This window comes from Antennarius striatus, chromosome 3 (assembly GCF_040054535.1).
Source record: "Antennarius striatus isolate MH-2024 chromosome 3, ASM4005453v1, whole genome shotgun sequence".
In the NCBI taxonomy this organism is placed as follows: domain Eukaryota; kingdom Metazoa; phylum Chordata; class Actinopteri; order Lophiiformes; family Antennariidae; genus Antennarius; species Antennarius striatus.
In genome coordinates, this window is record NC_090778.1 from 17,090,001 (window position 1) to 17,109,021 (window position 19,021).

General features: G+C 41.6%; 2 protein-coding genes across 11 annotated transcripts in view; one reads left to right on the forward strand and one right to left on the reverse strand.

Moving 5' to 3' along the window:
- The window catches only part of sh2b3 (SH2B adaptor protein 3), a 52,407-nt gene extending 42,278 nt beyond the window's left edge, over nt 1-10,129 (forward strand). For all 3 annotated transcript variants that reach the window (XM_068310882.1, XM_068310884.1, XM_068310885.1), the window contains 6 exons: nt 871-972; nt 1,733-1,821; nt 3,591-3,682; nt 5,851-6,065; nt 6,162-6,339; nt 6,534-10,129. In XM_068310882.1, coding sequence (XP_068166983.1) covers nt 871-972; nt 1,733-1,821; nt 3,591-3,682; nt 5,851-6,065; nt 6,162-6,339; nt 6,534-6,904 — 1,047 coding nt within the window. In that variant the 3' untranslated portion in view covers nt 6,905-10,129. The remainder of the gene's footprint in view (nt 1-870; nt 973-1,732; nt 1,822-3,590; nt 3,683-5,850; nt 6,066-6,161; nt 6,340-6,533) is intronic.
- Nucleotides 10,130-10,284: 155 nt separating this feature from the next.
- atxn2 (ataxin 2) overlaps nt 10,285-19,021 on the reverse strand; it is a 28,195-nt gene continuing 19,458 nt past the window's right edge. For 3 of the 8 annotated variants that reach the window (XM_068311539.1, XM_068311543.1, XM_068311536.1), the window contains 8 exons: nt 18,057-18,074; nt 17,458-17,530; nt 16,144-16,337; nt 13,175-13,301; nt 12,899-13,090; nt 12,603-12,814; nt 11,764-11,941; nt 10,285-11,134 (listed from right to left, as the gene is read on the reverse strand). In XM_068311539.1, coding sequence (XP_068167640.1) covers nt 11,106-11,134; nt 11,764-11,941; nt 12,603-12,814; nt 12,899-13,090; nt 13,175-13,301; nt 16,144-16,337; nt 17,458-17,530; nt 18,057-18,074 — 1,023 coding nt within the window. In that variant the 3' untranslated portion in view covers nt 10,285-11,105. The remainder of the gene's footprint in view (nt 11,135-11,763; nt 11,942-12,602; nt 12,815-12,898; nt 13,091-13,174; nt 13,302-16,143; nt 16,338-17,457; nt 17,531-18,056; nt 18,075-19,021) is intronic. The other 5 variants (XM_068311544.1, XM_068311537.1, XM_068311542.1 and 2 more) reach the window with 3 other exon arrangements.

Genomic DNA, 19,021 nt, shown 5'->3' on the forward strand with positions numbered 1-19,021 from the left:
CCTCGATCGTTTGGTTTGCGGTGTATAAATAATTTTAGTGTCATTGTCCTGTGATGAGGGCTATCATCATCATCATCTTCATCCATACACACACTTCTAGACTGTCCATACATAGGCGCTGACACAGCAGTCACACACTCTAAAAGTCAAGCAAAGCAGCACAGACACGGATCTGTTAGAAAGACTGACAGATATTGACGCTGCTCTCCAGCCGTCTGTGGACCATCTGGTTCTTGTTGGTTTGATGTAAAGACGCAGCATACGGTGAACCGGCTAGCGTGCGGGACATGGGGCGTGCATGTGTGTCTGCGGTGTACACTGACGTCAGTTGCTCATCTCTTCATATTCACATGGACACGTTGTAGCGTCATCCCTTCAGAAGAAAACGAGGTGTTCTGAGATCGTTTTAGAGTTACTTCAGGATATCAGGCTTAAAACTTCTGTCTGCAGTTTTTCACCCCGGGGCTATAAGACCATCATGTAGCTAGAGTTTTATAATGAGATATCTATCCCTCCATACTTTGGGCTTAATTCAATTCAAACAATCAAGTAGTCAGAATTGTATATTTAGGCCTTCTAGAAAGACCACTGAGGATATCTTTGCATTTTGTTGCAGAACTATACTAACAAACTAGCTCTGCCTTGATCAAGCACATAATCTCTTATAGTAAATAATTTTGCATACTTTAGTACACATTGATGAAGACATTTAATCAGGAAGTTCTTGTAGGACACAGTACAGGAGTACTGTGGTACGCTGCTTATATATTTAGTCTGTACTTCTTTAGTCTGTTTCTGAACCTTTTTTGTCATCTTTAATGAGAGAAACATGTATCAGTCTGACAGTCCTCATGCCCTTTTGTTTTATAGGCTTCCAGTCCCAAACTGACAACTCACTGCTCAGATATCCAAGAAGTCCGTCGCTGCAACCGGCTGGAAATGCCCGACAACTTCAACACATTTGTTTTAAAGGTATAAGAAGGTTTTTGCTTCTCTCCATTCAAAAAGGCTACAAGTGTACTTTATAGATTCTACTCACTTCATCCATCAAGTCAACACGAAGAGGAAATGAGGCAAATATTCATATCAATTCATAACAAAACATTCCATGTAGTTTAAAGCAGCCAGTTAAAACATTGCTGGGTTTTTGACTTAAAGGGTGTTGGCTATAACAGTAGTAGTTTTCTTCCAGCCACTATTGTTTCAGAAAGCTAAAACACTGCATCTTAGTTTCCAAGTTCAAAGATGTACAGAAAGAAGTGAATTATACTGCAAAATTGCTTTGTAAGCATTTATAGGATATGCATACTTTCTTTTCTAAAAATCTGATCTAGGAGAGTAGCATTTGGATTGACCACAGCCTTGGTTCAAAATAAACAAGACAACTTTGAGAAATGTTTTTAGAGTGTTCGCAGCAGTTTTATATTATAGGTTGGTAGGAAGGCTGCTAAAGGAAATCAGATTATTTCATCAAATTCTGGCTTTTCTTTCCTGCCTTTTGTTTTAATATGTTAAGTTCTGCTTCACCCAAATGAATATTGGGAGCATCTGAATGATTTCTCTTTTGCTGCAGACATAGAGCCTCATTTCAAATCGGAGTGTCTATATAAGAATATCATGTCATAAATATGCTATATCAGTATAAATATTAAAATAGAGCAATTACACTTGTGCCGGAATCATTTCTCCAATTTTTACACCGCTGTAGTTGAAAGCATCTTTGTCTCTATAGGTAAATCGAGGTAGTCTAATATTTGAGACGGACAACGACCAGCAGGTCAGCTCCTGGACCACAGAGCTAAAGGAATGCATCAGCATCAGGTGAGGAAGACCAACCTTCATCACCAACGATAAATATGTGACTCCAGTCTGTTTGAATCATCAAACGACTGTACACCATGGACGGAAAGTGTTTTTGGTTAGAACATATGATACATCTGAATCTGAGTCGAATTCCATAGTTGAGCTCAACATGATGAAGCCAATTGGGTCCCAGACGCCCACGCCCCACATGGAACAGGAACCCGCTTCATCCTCGTCGAGCTCTCCTCGTACAGCTGTTCTTCAGCCAAGATTCTGACTGGAATATTTAAAACCTGGGCTTTGGCTGTTTGATAGATGCTCATTGATGCTGAGGTGTGTTTACAACTGAAAACAAAGGCTCTACAGAGGGGAGAAGGTTGGAGTCCTGTTTTACTTTTTACATTTTCAGGAAATAATCCTTCATCAAGCTGATCAGTCCCCTTAATATTTACACTACGTCTTTGAGAGGTCATCCATCCGGTCTATTTGAATGCTATCTAATAAACGAAGATGTATAATGCAAGGAACAGTCACAATAAAACTGTCATACAGTGCAGAGTCTTTATCGCCATGTTACGATGACATCAAGAAGATCTTGTTAATCTGGCGTTGTGTGTATCTGCGAGTGAGTAGATGTGTGTTTGCTGCTCGGTGAAAGGAAGTGTGGGGGAGGTCTGTCGGGAGAATCTCCGGACCGTTTTCATTTCTGCAGATGTCTGGAGCGCTCTCACAGACACTGTTTTTTTTTTTTTAAGTACGGGAGGAAAACAAAAATGTTGGTTACGTTTAACTGTTTCAGTGGCTGAGGACAGTTGGTAGTTCGTTGGAACACATTTGTTTTTACTCAAAGAACACACATTTATCTTGAACCCACAAGGACAACAGCCATTAGACGATGGACTCAAAGGAGCGGGGATGCCTCATATTGAAGAAGAGAAGAAGAAAAAGAGTGCTCAAGTGTCCTCTTGGATCTCTGAGTGTTGGAACAAACATGATGAAGGCTACATCCACATCGTCAGCTTGAAATGTTTGTAATTCTGACCTTACATGCCTCAGATTGCTTCAGACTGCATGCTTGCCAAACTCCTGCAAGACTTTGTTCAGGTAGAAGAACATTTCCTCTTCATTCATCTGGCTGGAACCGGTCCATTGACACAAGGCCAACGCTGAGGAGGCATTAACAAGAAATGTTTGGCTAAAAGTGGAACCAGCCTCAGCTTTGGTAACACATCATCTGGGAAAGCGCTGCTTTGGTCCCTAACTTACCTGCTAACACACATTCCTGGGGCTGGCATGTTCTCTTGATGCTTTGATCGTCATGATGAAAGATAGCTACCAGCATCCTGTCGACCCGTCAGGCCCGGGGCCCCCAGAGCAGAACAGAACCCTGCTTGATGCTGAATCTATGATGTCATAATGTTTCTGCCACCATCGCACATTTGAGTGATCTTTATGTTGGAAAGCAGGTTGATTCAACCCAGAAGATGAGAATGGACAAGAACACACACACACACACACAAAAAACACACAACTTGTGTATTTCCCAGTCCAAAGCCACAGTGCAGCTGCGACAGGGTTTGTTGCGTAAATACATGCATACATAGCCTCCTGTTTCTTTTTGAGATGTGCTGCTAGCATAAATTTAGAATCAGCATATTTTTACACGAAAAAATTAAGCTCATGAGGTAATTTAAATATGTTTTGTTTGAACTGTTTTGAAAAGAATAAAAGGTCATCTGTTTGTATGTGAAGGCTGTGTTCTATCTGACTCTGTCCTCGTCCTTCAGGCCCAGCAGTGTGGATCTGGAGCCCCTCCCCTCCCCAGCTGACAGCTCAGCTCCAGCCAATCACAGGGGGAGCTCCGACTTTGGGATTCAAAGTGAGTCAGACTTATCATCCTTGAACTGGTCCCGTGTGTTCATTTCAACAAAACTTGCAGTGAGTGATAATTCAGATAGTTAGTCCCTCCATCTCCATCAGCGTTCTGTTTTTTCTGAATGCTGGGAATTAAGGAGGTGAATCAACGTAGGAGCATCGTGGGTTTTGTTGTCATTGGTTACTATGATAAAATTATTGATACCAGGATAATGATGGAGACAAGGGAACTTGGCAAAACAGCTTAAACAAGCAAATAAGTGCAACAAGTTCAACCAATAAGAGGGATTTATCGACTAATGCATCAAATAAGTCAAATATTCTCAGACTGACACCATCCAGCAACTCAAACCTATTTGCTGATTTGTTTAAATGCCTCTCTATCTCTCTCTCTCTCTCTCTCTCTCTCTCTCTCTCTCTCTCTCTCTCTCTCTCTCTATATATATATATATATATATATATATATATATATATATATATATATATATATATACACACTTACACACAGTGGTACCTCTACTTACGAATGTCTCTACTTACGAAATTTTCTACTTAAGAAATTTCTCAGGAGGAAAATATTGCCTTTAGTTACGAAAGAAATTTCGACTTATGTAGGATAAAAATACAGTATCGGCTAATACTCCCGGCTCCCACAGGTTCCTGAACGCAACATTCTCGTAGCTGCTCTGCCATTAACTATTACCTAGTATCTTCCTGGCATCCCATTGGCTAAGAGGGACCTCTGTGTGTAGCTGGATCGGTGTTTATGCGGGGTCCTGGTCATTCGGCTCTCGACCCGTGAGGTATTCTGATAGTTTTGCGCAAATAAACTGTATTAACTTTTTGAGTATTCGCTATGGACCCCAAGAAAGTAACAGAGAAAAGAGGAGAAGAAAAGACGAAGAAAAGAGTTTTTTTTCCGTACAAACAAAGCAAGAGATAATAGAAAAGTATGAAAAAGGGATGCGTTTGGTTGATCTCGCCAAAGAATATGGCCAAAAATCTACAATCGCCACGTTATTAAAACAAAAGGAAGTTTAAGGAGTTTAAGGCATAGCGTGGATGGTTGGAGAAGTTCAAAAGGAGGACTGGAATTCACTCTGTTGTTCAGCATGGTGAGATAGGAGCGCATGAACCAAAGAGGGCAAAAAACAATGAGGACAGCAGTTTAAGGGTAAATGACCGTCATTATTCTTTATTCTTTGTTTTTTACGTTATGCACAACTCTCGCTTATTGTGTAATAATCTAATTGTAACATGTATTTGTTACATGTTTTGATGCATTTTTTAGCTTCATAAAACATTTATGTCGGAATTTTTGTGGGCTTGGGACAGATTAGGGCATTTGCATGGAAAACGCGTCTCTACTTACGTAATTTTCTACTTAAGTAATTTCTTCCGGAACCAATTGTGTGTGTGTGTGTGTGTGTGTGTGTGTGTGTGTGTGTGTGTGTGTGTGTGTGTGTGTGTGTGTGTGTGTGTGTGTGTGTGTGTGTGTGTGTGTGTGTGTGTGTGTGTGTGTGTGTGTGTGTGTGTGTGTGTGTGTGTGTGTGTGTGTGTCTATATCTATATCTATTTTAGTAATGAGAACTATATTTCACTGTTAGAAGCAAAGTTCTTCCTGGATAATTGATGTTTGGATAAGATGGAATTAAAAGTCCAATCAAAAATTAGTGATTTATTTTTATGTGTGCTACTTTATAGGCAGCAAAACATTCTCAACACCACAATTATCACCCTATTATGAGGTGATGATATGGTGATTTCTTTTGTAAGCCATTTGCAGATTACAAAGTACACAAGGAGTAACATTTAATGTTAAGTCGTCCCAATGTTCCTTCACTCTGCTCTTAATTCTGTTTCAGTTACCACTAATTTATGAGGAAAGTATCGTGATCTCTAGGAACTAAATACTGAACCGTATTCAACTTTTCAAAACAATAAAACTGTGGGTAATAAAACCCTAAAATTAGGTGAAAAACATTAAAACGCTTTTGAAATCAAACCCACAGAGAGAACCTGCGGAGATGGAAATTCAATGTGAGTTTGTTGTGAGGAAAAACATTTCACATTACACTCAATTATTTAAGCCACTTTCCTCTTAAAATATTTGAAGCCACCTTTAATGATTTCAGCCATTTTGTTTGTCTGTTTCTCCGTCCGATCTTCCAGGTCTCGTCACATTTGCCGTGCCAGAGCAGGTTATCCAGAAGACCGATCACTTCCTCTTCTCCTACCCCTGGTTCCATGGGCCCATCTCCCGGGTCAAGGCAGCCCACCTGGTCCAGAGCTCTGGACCGGAGGGACATGGAGTGTTTCTGGTTCGGCAGAGTGAGACACGCAGAGGAGATTACGTTCTCACCTTTAACTACCAGGGAAAAGCAAAGGTTCCTTTCATAACGTCTCCTACAGCACACCTTGTTTTCTGAAACTTTACGTTACAACAATACCTAACATGAATGCACGCTCACGTGTCTTCGCAGCACCTGCGTCTCTCTCTAACAGAATGGGGGCAGTGCCGCGTGCAGCACCTGCGCTTCCCCTCCGTCATGGACATGCTCAGTCACTTCCGTCTCTTCCCCATCCCGCTGGAGTGCGGAGCCGCCGGTGCCGTCACGCTGTCCAGCTTCGTAGTAGCGGGCTCCAGCCCGCCGTCACAGGGTGAGGCTCCACGGATCGCCAATGTGTCTACTGGGAGTTAGGAAGGGATGAATGTGGTCTAGCCATGTGAAATCATATGTGCTTTACTTCTTGACTTCCTTGTGAAATAAAAAAAAATGCACGTTTACACAACAGGATTTATTATGGGGAAGTTGTTGTTAGTCATCAGCAAACTCTGATTTCCTCTGGTTCAGGTCAGCTGTCGGGCGCCTTCCTCGTGCCTTTCTCCCTCCATCGGTGGAGCTCTGAGCCCAGCCTGGCTCACTGCAGTCTGGCTCGCAGCTCTAGTCACCCCTCTCCCTCCTGCGCCACCACCACCACCACCCCCACCAACAGCAGCAGCAGCTCCAGTCCCAGCCCCGCTGCACAGCCTGGGAATCATCGCACCAACCCCGTCACCGACCCGCCGTCGGCCCCCGCTCCTCTGCGTAGGAGCGAGTCGGTGGGGAGGAGACCCCTACTCCGCCACCCCAACCCCCGGATCCCCCAGCGCGACTCTGACTATGAGCTGGAGGCCGATCGAGGTCGCAAGCGGGCGATAGATAACCAGTACATGTTGCTCTGACCCACCGGGTGAAACACCCTCATTGCTTCCGACTGCCGCATTCACACGCGATCATGCACACACACACGTTGTCACCCCCACCCCACCCCACACACACACACACACACACACACACAAAGTGAATGTATTTCTGAGAGTTTTACAAACAGTGTTGACATGATGATTATTCATGTTTATTGTTTTTGCGTGGGAGAGGAATAGTCACGTGTGTACTTTCTCTTGAGCGTGGGCAGAATGTTGTTCTTTTGTACTTCAATTGTGAATTGATAAAAATGCTTTTGATTGAACCCCCCCCCGATCTGATGGGAACGCGCTGCCTGTGGAGCTGGTTCAGTGTTTCTGTAGGTAAACTTCTCACACCAGACTTTTTATGCAAACACAGATTTAAAAAAAGCACTCCGTTAAAGAGAGTTTCTACACTATCAGATATTCCACCTTTCGCTTTTACATTGAAGTGTACAATGCTGTCAGTGCACTTTAGAAACAATGTGTATTTTTTTTGATACGCAGATTATTTTTTAGGAAAAAAAAAAAGAGTAGAAATTGTCTTCGTACAGCACCGCGCCGACAGCAGGTGTTTTGTTTTGGGGGTTGTTTTTTTTTAGCCCCTGCCACTCAGACAGCCTGAGTCCACATCGGGCCATGAACGTGAAGCATCATCATCTCCATATCTTAAGTATTAACGTGACAGGAGGAAGGGGAATGACTGAGGCAAACACAGAAGATAAGACAAATTCTCCTTCATGGAGTGTCTTGTCCTGACATGGAGCTTTTTCTGAAAGGCAAAATGTGCACAAAATCAACAGAAACACTTTTAAGGAAAATGGAATGATGTCATAATGTAATTCATATTTATGTAGTTTAAACTTTGGATAGATGGAAAATACCATTTGAACACGCTAAAAATCTACCTTTCAAAACAAAATATTGTGTAACAAAGATAGGTTAAAGGTTAAGTATATGATGTTTAGCATCAATACAGCAACAAACAACCACAGAGAATCACACCAGACAGACGTGTGTGTGCAGTGTGGAGCTCAGGCATCTTTTTTCTTTTGTGTTGACGTTCAGGCTGTTCCTGCATGTTGGTGCTTGTTGGTCCTCACATTGTAGTTTGTCATGAGAGGCTCTCATAGGTTAACAAAAACAGGATTAGTGCAGGATTTATAATTCCCCCTCTCTCTCTGTCATCAAAATCAGACATCTAACCTCAAAGCGAAACACAAAGTAGAATTGGAAACCAGGATGTTTGAAGTCTTTGCTCTGAAGAGCAAGAGAGGAGGAAACGCTCCATTTACAAACCAAAACAAAGGCACGTTTTATGACAAGTCGCTTCGTTTTGCCTTTCTGTTGTGTGGACACATGCATAAAGGTGAGGATCGAAGCACCTGGACGCTTCAATGTGAGTTCATAACATTAAAAACTGATTCCTAATCAGTTTTTCTATGGTTTGATGATCATTTAACCCTTAGGGGATCTAGAAAGTCAAAGGAATGTGATACGACTCCTGAAAGACAGAAGTGTAAATAAAGTGTCTGTAAAATGAACATTTATTTTCTTACAGATTCAGACAAATCCTGATTCTTGGTGTAGCCTCATGTCTCAATTTTTTACACTCATAGCATTAATTTTTTTTTTAAAAATTTGTCTATAGCTTCACCACAGCAGGCGGCAGAAAAACTGAGGGGGGATTGTGAAAATAATATATTTTTACACTATTTGTAACGAGAGTTTTATGAGAAAAGTGTGGTTTGGTCAACTCAGGTGTATAGGAGCTGTCATACTATATTTTATTAGAGATTACATACATAATAAGAAATAACTAAGCCTTTTCCAAAGCAAGCATATCTACTGGTTGGTTTGTGGCATTTCATGTCATCCACCACCAGAGCCCAGCTTCTTCAGGAGCATCGAAGGAGCCGATTCTTTACGTAGAAGCCATTCAGGCGTCGTGTCCCGCTTGATTTGTCTGTGGCCTTGCCAAATGTCTGTCCGTTATGGATTTGGAAACCTCATTTCCTCCAGAAAATTCTGATTGTATGACCATTTTTTCACATCAAGCAGTGTTTGTGATTCGCACCAAAGATGACATATCCAATTATCTGTAATGTTCCAATAACTGAAGCTTCACTTCTGTTAGCAGTGCAATGTGTTTGGGAAAAGGTGAGCTAGGACATGTCTGTTTGTTTTCTTGCTTTAACACTAACTTTGGCAGTTAAGATTCACCTCTAGTACATTTATGCTTCATGTATGGTGTCCAGCAGATTCTACCCCATCATTTTAGTTCCATTTACGTTGTTTTTAGACTGCAACTTCATTTTCTCATGAATATGACCAGAGTAAGTCCGCTGTGACTTCTGGTCACGCAGTAAGTCAGGTTTGTTTACCAAAGGAATATTTTTACAATGGTTGAGTGGTTCTCTTTAAGTTATCAAAGACTGACAACTTTAAAGTGTTTATAAGGGGAACAAAACAACAAAGATGTTTTGGGCAAATGTACGGTTTGTCTTCCTGCCTTTATGTGCCTGAGTCTAAATGCATTCCTGTCTCTCTTCTGCTAAAGGAAAGCAACGGTAACAATTATGTGGACTAAGTCTCCTCTTTGCTGATGTAGTTTTTCCTGGGGGAGAAGGACTGTGCCTTTTTCCAGAAAGCTGCTGTTACTTTTCCCTTTTCGAAAAGCTCAGGGTGTGACGTGGTGTAGAACATGAATAGTGCAATATAAGAGATGAAGTGCTTCACACCTTTTTATGTAAGGAGCATTCAAGTCTCACTTCAGTGTTTGCATTTGTTCATAGACTGACAAAAGATTGACAATGCCAAAGTTCCCATTCTAAAAACCAGCGTCGCTTTCCTCATCGATTTAAGGCTTTTTATTTTCTGGTTTCATTCCCGTTTGTCTGCAAAAATGGAGTTAATGTTGAATCCCATGTACCTCAGGAATCTTTGCTCCAGCAACACCTTCAGTCTCCTTTCCATGTTTGTTTGAAAGTATCCAGGTGATGAATGTAATCTTTTTTCTCAATACTGTTCATTGTTTTAACTTAGCCCTGTAAACATTTCAGTTCAACCCAGCATCCCCTGGAAAGCCGAGAACCACAAAACAGCTTTTGAAAATCTGTCGCTGTTTGCTCTCTTTTCAGTACTAAGCATCTAAATTATCTTGAATATATATCAACTGTATATTTGACTTTTGTAAAATAAACCTAACAATAAAAATATTTTACATGATCATATTTGTATTTGTTCATTGAGATCAGGTTTTTCTTGATCATGCTGTACAAATGAACATCAAACTTTACTGACAATATTCACGTAATGAACAGATAAGAAACCAACAACGCAATAAAATAAAACGTGAAAGGATTTCAGTTTTTAAAACTTTTTTATTGTTTTTAAATTTTTTTGCTTATTTTTTAAATTATTTATATTATCTACAAAGTAAAACTTTTAACTTAAAAGTTACAAGGGTTAGGTGAGAAGTGGGATCCGATCACCTCAGCCACTATAATTTCATAAATAACACTTCTGTCCTCTTGGCTGCCAAAACGTGTTCATTTCACAGGAAGTTTCTCGACATCTTTCCTTTTTAGTTTGTTGAAACACCTTTCATGTAGTCTGGAAACAAAACGCAGCACATAGCAGCAGCAAAAAACAGTAAGATTAATACTGTCTAAAAGTTGGAAGATTTTTTTTTTTTAACAAGGTGCAGACAAAGTACAAATTCCAGTTGAATTTTCTTCTGGTTAGCCTCTTTACCTCTTTCATGTCATACTTTGCAAACTGGCTCGAATTGCAATTTGGAACCCCTGAAAGTAAGTGAGTGTGTGTGTGTGTGTGTGTGTGTGTGTGTGTGTGTGTGTGTGTGTGTGTGTGTGTGTGTGTGTGTGTGTGTGTGTGTGTGTGTGTGTGTGTGTGTGTGTGTGTGTGTGTGTGTGTGAGTAGGCGTGTGTACAGGGGCTGAATAGGAGCAGTCTTGTCTGGTAAAACTCTAGCCTGTTAAAACATGTCACTGCATCAACCTGTTAGCATTCTTATTGCCTAGTCTGGGAGGGGAAAGACGAGAAAAGCTGATGTGAAGCATGTCTGGTGAGGATGAAGGGAGAGGAGAGGGAGGCTCTCCTTCTCTTCATCGCCTGGTTATGATGGCTGTGGCTGAGAAGTGCGACACTTGAACGGCTTCCCCGGTGTCCTCCTCCGTCTACAGCTGCTGTTGATGATGAGGTTGAACTGCAGCGAGGAGACAACAGGGTGGAAAATTAAAGACAGTCTACAAATAGGTTCATCATTACAAATCTCTGTTTGCAATGGGCCATATTTAACGTGGTCCGGGTGTCTTTTAGAAAGATGGTTTTTGTGTCAGAAACTGAAAAAACGCATTGGAATTTTCATTTTTAAAATACAAAAAAAAAACAAAAGTGGCAAACAAAATGTTTTAAAAATGTTTTAACTATCTTTTTAAAATATGACAAAATCACTAGAAAAACGAAGGAGAGAGGTCTTTTATTTTCTGATACAGAACAAAAATGCAATATGTTAATGCACTATTACCGATTTGCCAGAGCTGCTTGAGCTCAGGCAGAAGAGTCTCTGGACACTGATCATTTCAAACTTGTCAAAACGAGATTTTCAATCAGCAGAAATGCGTAAATCACTTGAAAACAATGGCGCTAGAGGACTTTCTGCAAGGAATTTCATCAGTGGAAATGGGTTCAGATTGATTCTTCCCATCACAGAGTTAAAGAAGGTAAAGGTTCTGAACCAGCTGTGAACACGTCTGTCTCCCTTCAGCAGTTCTGATTTGTGTGTGAGCATGTAAAAATAGATCTTTTATTCGTCTCAGTACTGAATAAACTAACCTTGCGGATGCGCCAGGTAGGAAAAATGCGTCGTGGAGGAAACGGGTATGGGGTTGAGGGCAGTCTGGGGCATGGGTGGCTGCGGACCCCCTGGAGGACCCTGGGTAGCCATGAGCATCATTGTAGGGTGGGTTTGCGCTGGGTGGTGAGACGGCACCATACCAGACTGCATGTGGGCCTAGTGGTGATGACAAAAGATGGGTTTGTTAACAGGATGAAACAGACGGGCATCAATGCAACAACCATCATTCAGGTGCAACAACATCGGCTCAGTGGATTTTAAATGAAGCATCAATCAAATTCAAGGACGTAAAGCGAGACACGGATCACGGTTCGTTACCGGTACAAAACACTGAATGTTTTCGAATATCATTCTAAATGTGATAAAAAGCACAAACTGTGGTTTGTGCTGGAAGTTTCTCAAGAGAGCCAGAGTTCATCTCAACATTTTTGTGCAGCTTCGTTTGATTTAACCGGCAAAGCTCAGATTTTGGAATACGGGTTTATTTGTAGAAGTGCAAAGGTTCTAAATCTGTCATCTTCATAGCTCGACCCAGGAAGCTGCACAACAGCGTGTGAAGTAGTGAGGAGTGACATAACCTGGTCCTGACGCCACCGCGTCGTACTTTAAACACAAAAGAAAGGGTTGATCAACGTAAACATCTCACTGAGCCAACAAAGCAAACACCCCTCAACAGGATAGAGACTTAGATACGGTGATCCAATGGCCCAAACACCCCCCAGTCCAAAATACAAACACCTGCTAGAACACTAAAACCCCCGCACCTCTGTTCTGGTTACTCAGCTGGAGCGTCTGTGGTCGGCTGGTTGCCACCTACCTGCTGCACGTGTGCCATGTGGTTGTGGTTGTAGCCGTGCTGCACTTGCTGGGGGTGGATATAAACCGTCTGTTGGGCGGAGGGGAACGACGCCTGGGGTGACTGAGGATTGGGCCCTGGGGTCATTGAGGGGGGTGTGGGTGCCAAAGCCGAGTACATCTGCTGCTGTGGAGGCTGGTTGGCCAGGTGGAGGGCCTGGGCTGCAGCAACGGCTACGGGGGACAGACGGTAACACGAGACGGTTAAACACATCTAGCTCCTGTGATGTCATCACCCCCCCCCCTCGCCACACCCACCTGCTGCTGCCTGCTGGTGCTGTTGGTGCTGGACTGGGCTGGCAGCCGGGTGACTAGGGGGGCCGCCGTGTTGTGGGGGCCCACCTTGCTGACCTTGACCTGTAGGTGTGGCAGAGGGCTGGGGGTGCTGTGGGTGGGGGTGTAAAGTGGCGCTGGGGTGCGGGTACTGCTGGGGCATCGGCCCTGGAGACACTAACAGAGGAGGGAAGATGATACGGACTGAAAGCGACCTCGGACAGACAGACGATGGGGGTTGGGATGGGGGGGCTGACGTACCATACATGGTGTGTGTCTGCTCTGGGTATTGCGTCGTGGAGGAGGAGACCAGACTGGGTTGGCCGTGTGTGGGAGGGGCCATCATCCTGGCACTGCCCTGCATCACCGGACTGAACACATGCTGAGCCTGGAGACGGGAGGAGGGGGGGGGGATCAGCATTAATGGAGACAGGATATTCTGTTCCTTTTTTTGCCAAACACTACGTCACAAACACAACTCGGTGTCGTGGTTCTCAGAGGTCGGCTGGTTTGGGTTTATGACAGAGGACAAGACTCTAGAGGCCCTTACTGAAGTTAATTTAGTATCTAATAGTTACTTTCACTTTGTTCTGTCCCTTCTCTTTAGCCCATCCTATTCCTTCACACCTCATTTCCTTGTCAGTTTTAATAGAGTGAAGTTCCCTTTCCATATCAGTGAGCTACCCACAAACACCCTAAAACCAATCTGTGTGTGTACCCTAAACCAAACACTCGTTCTATAACTTCTTGCTGGTGAGGAGGGGAACACTTCAGGTGCACTAAGCACTAAGTAGAAGTGAAGACCTAGCCTGGAGCTGGCATCGTGTCAAACTTCCGGGCCTGCAGGCATCTGTGGGACAGATGGCTGCTACTGAGCGGTGAATGAGACGAAGACGTCCAGCATTAAAAGAAGGCAGAAGGGTAACCACGACGAAGACATCGACTGTTCCCTCAAACCTGCCGCATTTTAGTTTAAATTCAGTATTTTACTCAGTATTGTTGCTGAAATCTTTCTTAATATAATAATTTAGGACCGGACTAAACAATGTCAAAACCAGTTATTCATAGCGTGTATAAAAGTAACTGAATAAGAGTTGAACATTTAAACACACATATCACTCAGTGGTTACCTGAATCCTACTTTGCTGTTCCTCCCCATGTCCACTTTACCAGCACCTGATGCTAAAGGTGTGCAGGTAGTCCTCAACATACAAACACGGCTGGTTCCGAAAAGCTAATTGTAAGTTGAATTGTTCATAAGTCTTTATTTATTGATCTTGAATTTCTAATCGCTATTTTAGGTAAAATGTCATTACTACACTAAATACTAAAGTACTATTCCCTAAGACTTACCAGAAACAATTACAGACATAAAAACAACACATAATAAAACAGGTCTTTTGACTTAAAATGTTATAGAATATTATATAAGTTTTCAAAAAAACTTCCAGAAAAATAATAATCAAGTTTAATTTCACTCAACATCTGTCTATAGCAGGGGTATTCAAGTAAAAGTCACGGAGGTCCAGTCATAAAAATTTCCTTTTAGTAAAAGGTCCGAACCCAAGTCCTGTTTGTGTCCTTTAGCCAGTCCCTATGTCCACATTATCATTTATTATCAATTTTCAATGCAGGATATGTTTAAGTGAGTGCACAGCTAGCTCTTTGGCCTCACCATAAATAAAAGTAGACTCAGGCAAATAAATTTCAAGCCTTTATGTTAGATAGAAGAACACGCAAACCTCACAATTAAAAATAAAGTGTAAAAAGAGCTGAATAATCCTTTTTCTCGTAAATTAAAGACATCCCAGCCTCAAAGTAAAAACACACTCAAAGTAAAAAAACACTCAAAGTAAAAAAACATAACCGTGTTCAGAAAGCATGAATAAAAACTGGCTCTTTCAGGGCAAAATGCAAACAGAACTTTCTTCGTGAGAAAAAGGGGCATGTGGCCTGCCAGTAATATACTTGTACACAAGGTGTGCACACCTTGCGTACAAAGTCCAGTGAAAGAGACTACTGGACTTTGTCAGCATCTCTTTTATTGCTGCATGTATGTCCTCTCCTCTTGTGTGTGTTTCATGGTGGTGTTACACTCAGCAAAGAGCTCCTTATCTTTGTGAAGGAACCTGACACACACACACACACAAGCTACAACTCATCAGTGGCCACAGATGTGCATGGTGCTCTCTGAATAGCTGCATCAAGCTGTTAATATTTCTGATTTTCTGGTCGCTGTTGAAGCTGACATCGGGAGTTTTTCAACACACCTCATCTTTCTGTTTTCCCTCAAATAATGTGTCAACAACAACATTTTAAGCACTTACTCACAACAGTCCCATCACTAAAATATGTTTAATGTTGTCCCAAAATCCACCATGCCTTTAGTGAACATTCGTTTGCATTTTTACTCGGTCATTTTGCCCTCAGCTTGGACTTCAGGAGATAACTGCTCAAAAGCTCTGCTTTGTTTCATAGTGCCGCACCACGTTATTAATTAATTAGTGCTACGTGTTCAGACTATATGAGGTAAAATGGTTTTGAACTTCCTGACGGAATAATATTAATTTCGTCCATTCATTGTTAACCAGTGGTTTTCCTCATTAACCTCCCTCTGTTTGGAGCTATGCTGTCCTCACCGTCTCCCTTCCTCTGTGCTCCGCTGTAGCGGTAAACTCACAGCGGTAGCAGCAGCGAGCCGTCTCGCTTCCTGGAGCGTTGACAGAGCAGGTAAACAAACTGATTAGCAGAACTGAGTGGCGCTACTACCGTATTAACTGGAGGAGCAGCGCCCGCCGTCTGTAGCCACGACCGTCAGAAAAAAATGCGCCAAGAAAATCTACTCTTGTCAATTTATCATGGAGTGGTCACGGGTCCGGACAGAACCATTTGGTGACCCCCTGGTCTACAGAAAATATGGGAATCGTAAAATCACTAGAAAACCATTTAAAGCCTATAATATGATGTTACTCTACAATACATAAGAATGAAAACATAATATCATACGGCGACGCGCGTTCGTATCTCAAAGTGTTTGTAAGACAAATGTTCGCATGTTGAGGACTACCTGTATTCTTCTACCGCAGTCAAGTTCTTTTTGGACAGCAAGTACTTGTGTTACCGCCCCCCACTGGTGGAAGTAAATCATTACAATCATTCTAACGTAAATTTCCCTGGCCGAACAGGACCCTCGAGGGCAGACCTCTCCAGCTGGTGGTGATAACTCGTACCTGTGACTGGTAATGAGTCATCTGCTGCACCAGCGGCTGACTGGTGAACTGCTGGGGGCTGCAGGTGAAGTATTGGGCAGAGTAGGCAGGGCTTGGTGCTACAATAGGAGGTCCTGCCGCCGTGGCTGGGTGCATCATGTTGGGCGTGCCCGGCGGATGGTGTTGGTCTGACCTCTGTTGGGGCATGTTGGGTACTGGAGGTTCATATAAAGAAGTTACAAAGAGAAGACAGTTTGTTCAACATGTCTTCAGTATTAGCTAATCACTATCATGGAGGACAGACTATTGCTAATTCTGAAAATGGCCATTTCCTTTTTTTTTTTAATCCATCCTTGGATTTTCCTTTAAGAAAAGATTTCAAACAGTACAAAAATCTATACTTTTATTTCCTCTTTCAAAATAAATAAAATAAAAATCTGAAGTGCAGACCTTTTGCACTCCCAGCCTTTCTGCCACTGATGGACACAAACAATGTCTGTCCTGTAGCTCCACACACCAGATTTTAAAACTATGTTAAAACTGAGTAATACAGAGAAATGTATGCGCCCATCTAATCAACAATGTGTCTGAACTAAGTCTCCTGCCAAGAGCCTCCATGTGCCAGATGGTCGTTTCTGTGAAAGCCTGTTCCTCGCAGCCGAGGTCTCTTTCATGAAATAAATCCAAGTTAAGAATTACTTCATTCAGTTGTTTATTTTTTTTAAAACTTGTGCTAACATTAGCTTCTGCTGCCTCTTGTATCAAATTCCTCCATGTCTGAACTGTGTGTTCTTTTTATAGCACGTGGTCAAACGTCTGCTCACATTTAAATTCTTTTCCATCTGACAAAGTTTGACGGTTAATGAATTCCAACACATTTCCCATCCGCCTTTAGAAGTGGTACGAATCATTTTCTGACAGTCGGCAGCTGTCAGGCTCTTCCAGCTTTCAGATATGACAAAGATAATTTTGGACTGACTGACGATTCAGAAACGCAGTCTGGTACTGGAAGATGCTTTCTATTAGTTTAATTGAGTGACAAATGTTTTATTACCGTAAAATAATTCTCCTGAAACAAAAGCTAGTCTTCCTAAATTTAAAGATTACCTTGTGTAAAATATTTTTAAAGGGATATTAAAGAGCATTCAAGGCTTAGACTATGATTGATTATTGGAAAATATTTCTAACTTGAAAAAATAAAGGTCTTAATAATACAGTTCCTCAGAAAAAGCTGTATGTGATATTTTAATTTTCCAAAGAAGATTCCTTTTGTAAACTTCACAGAAAGACAGAGGTAAAAGAAAAAAAGAGAAACATTGAAATAGTTCTTCTCACCTTTACCTGGTCTGTAGGGTTTCGATTGGCTGACTGTCATATGAGGCATCTGAACCTGGTACATAGCTGGAGACTGAAGTGAGGATGGCAGATGGAGAACACACAGTTATACCCAACCTTCTAAGGAAACATCAGCATCATTTCTAGGAGAATTTAAACCAAATGTCCACTAAAACACTGCTACTTAATATGGGACTACCGATTTCTTTAAGAAATTATGATAGCTTCAATAACAAACTCATAATAAGATATACGTCAACATCCCCAAGTTCTAAATGTACAGGTCAGATTAGGAATAATCTCTTACCTGGGTCTACCTGTGTTTTCTACGCCTGTTTATGAATGGGTAGAAATCATATTTTCTATCTATGACTTTACCGTGCATTTAAAATACAAACAATACTGCAGAATTAAGTCGGAACTCCTGTTAGCTTAGAACCATTTGTTCAGTAAACAGATGGAGCCAATAGAAATAAGATGACATAAGTACATTGCAGTAAGAAGTTGGCAAACCAACATCTGATGGCATTAATTTGACAAGAAAGCACAACATATCAGTAATGAGTGGGCTTAAAAAATATTCAAAAAAATTCACAAACCTTCCATATTATGCTTTTCTAATGAAGCAAGAGAGAAGGGGAGGAGGAGGAGGGGGAGAAAAGGAGAAGAGAACCACTCTTTAGTTGTTCACCAGAGTATTTTATGTTTTACATCTGTCTGATGTTGGATCACCAAGGTTTTCTTAAAGCAAGACAGACAATATATTGATTTATGACAAGTACGAAAAGCTTTTCGGGCTGTTCTGAATGTGTCTTTTTAATGCTTTGAAGCTTCAATGGGAAATCACTGAAAACATTAGTAGATCCCATTTTATTTGTACTACTTAATAGCAGACGGATGTGAAGAGGAACGCTGTGAGCTCTAATTGGGGGCGCAGCAGCACAACTTCTGCTTCTGTCTTCTCTACATCACTTTCAGTGACACAGTCTAGGTTCACACAGTGAACTGGTTTAGAGACTTTGGCTGGTCTGCAAATATAAACTCCATAAATCTTCATGACTTAATGAAATCATTTGGACTGAAGCAGGATCTTCAGCTCTGTGAGAGCTAGTTCAAGATTTTATTCTGAAGAGTTTCATTTGTCCTTCAAGTCTGATAATACTGTTGCTACTCAGAATGTACTTCTGTGATAAAAGCAGCCTCTAATCATTAAAACAAATTGTTCAAGAAAAAGAACCATAAGCATCACCTGTCGAGCCGCATGAGGGGGCCACACAGCACACAGGAATCAGGGGAGGATGGTTCTATTTCATCTATTTCATTGTCATTGCATTAAATACATTTGAACTTATATGCAGCAGATTTATTGTCTTTTTATGTGTTTATATGTGTGTGGGTTTAGAGACCACTGACACCACAGAACTCTCATTTAGTAATACAAATGTCATTCAGTAATAGAAATGTTAGTCTCACATCTGCTCCAAAAATGAGTCATTTCTTAATGCATTTTAGAAATGATTGGAAAAAGGAATGAAATGGCACTTAGTCTTTGGAGCATTTAAAG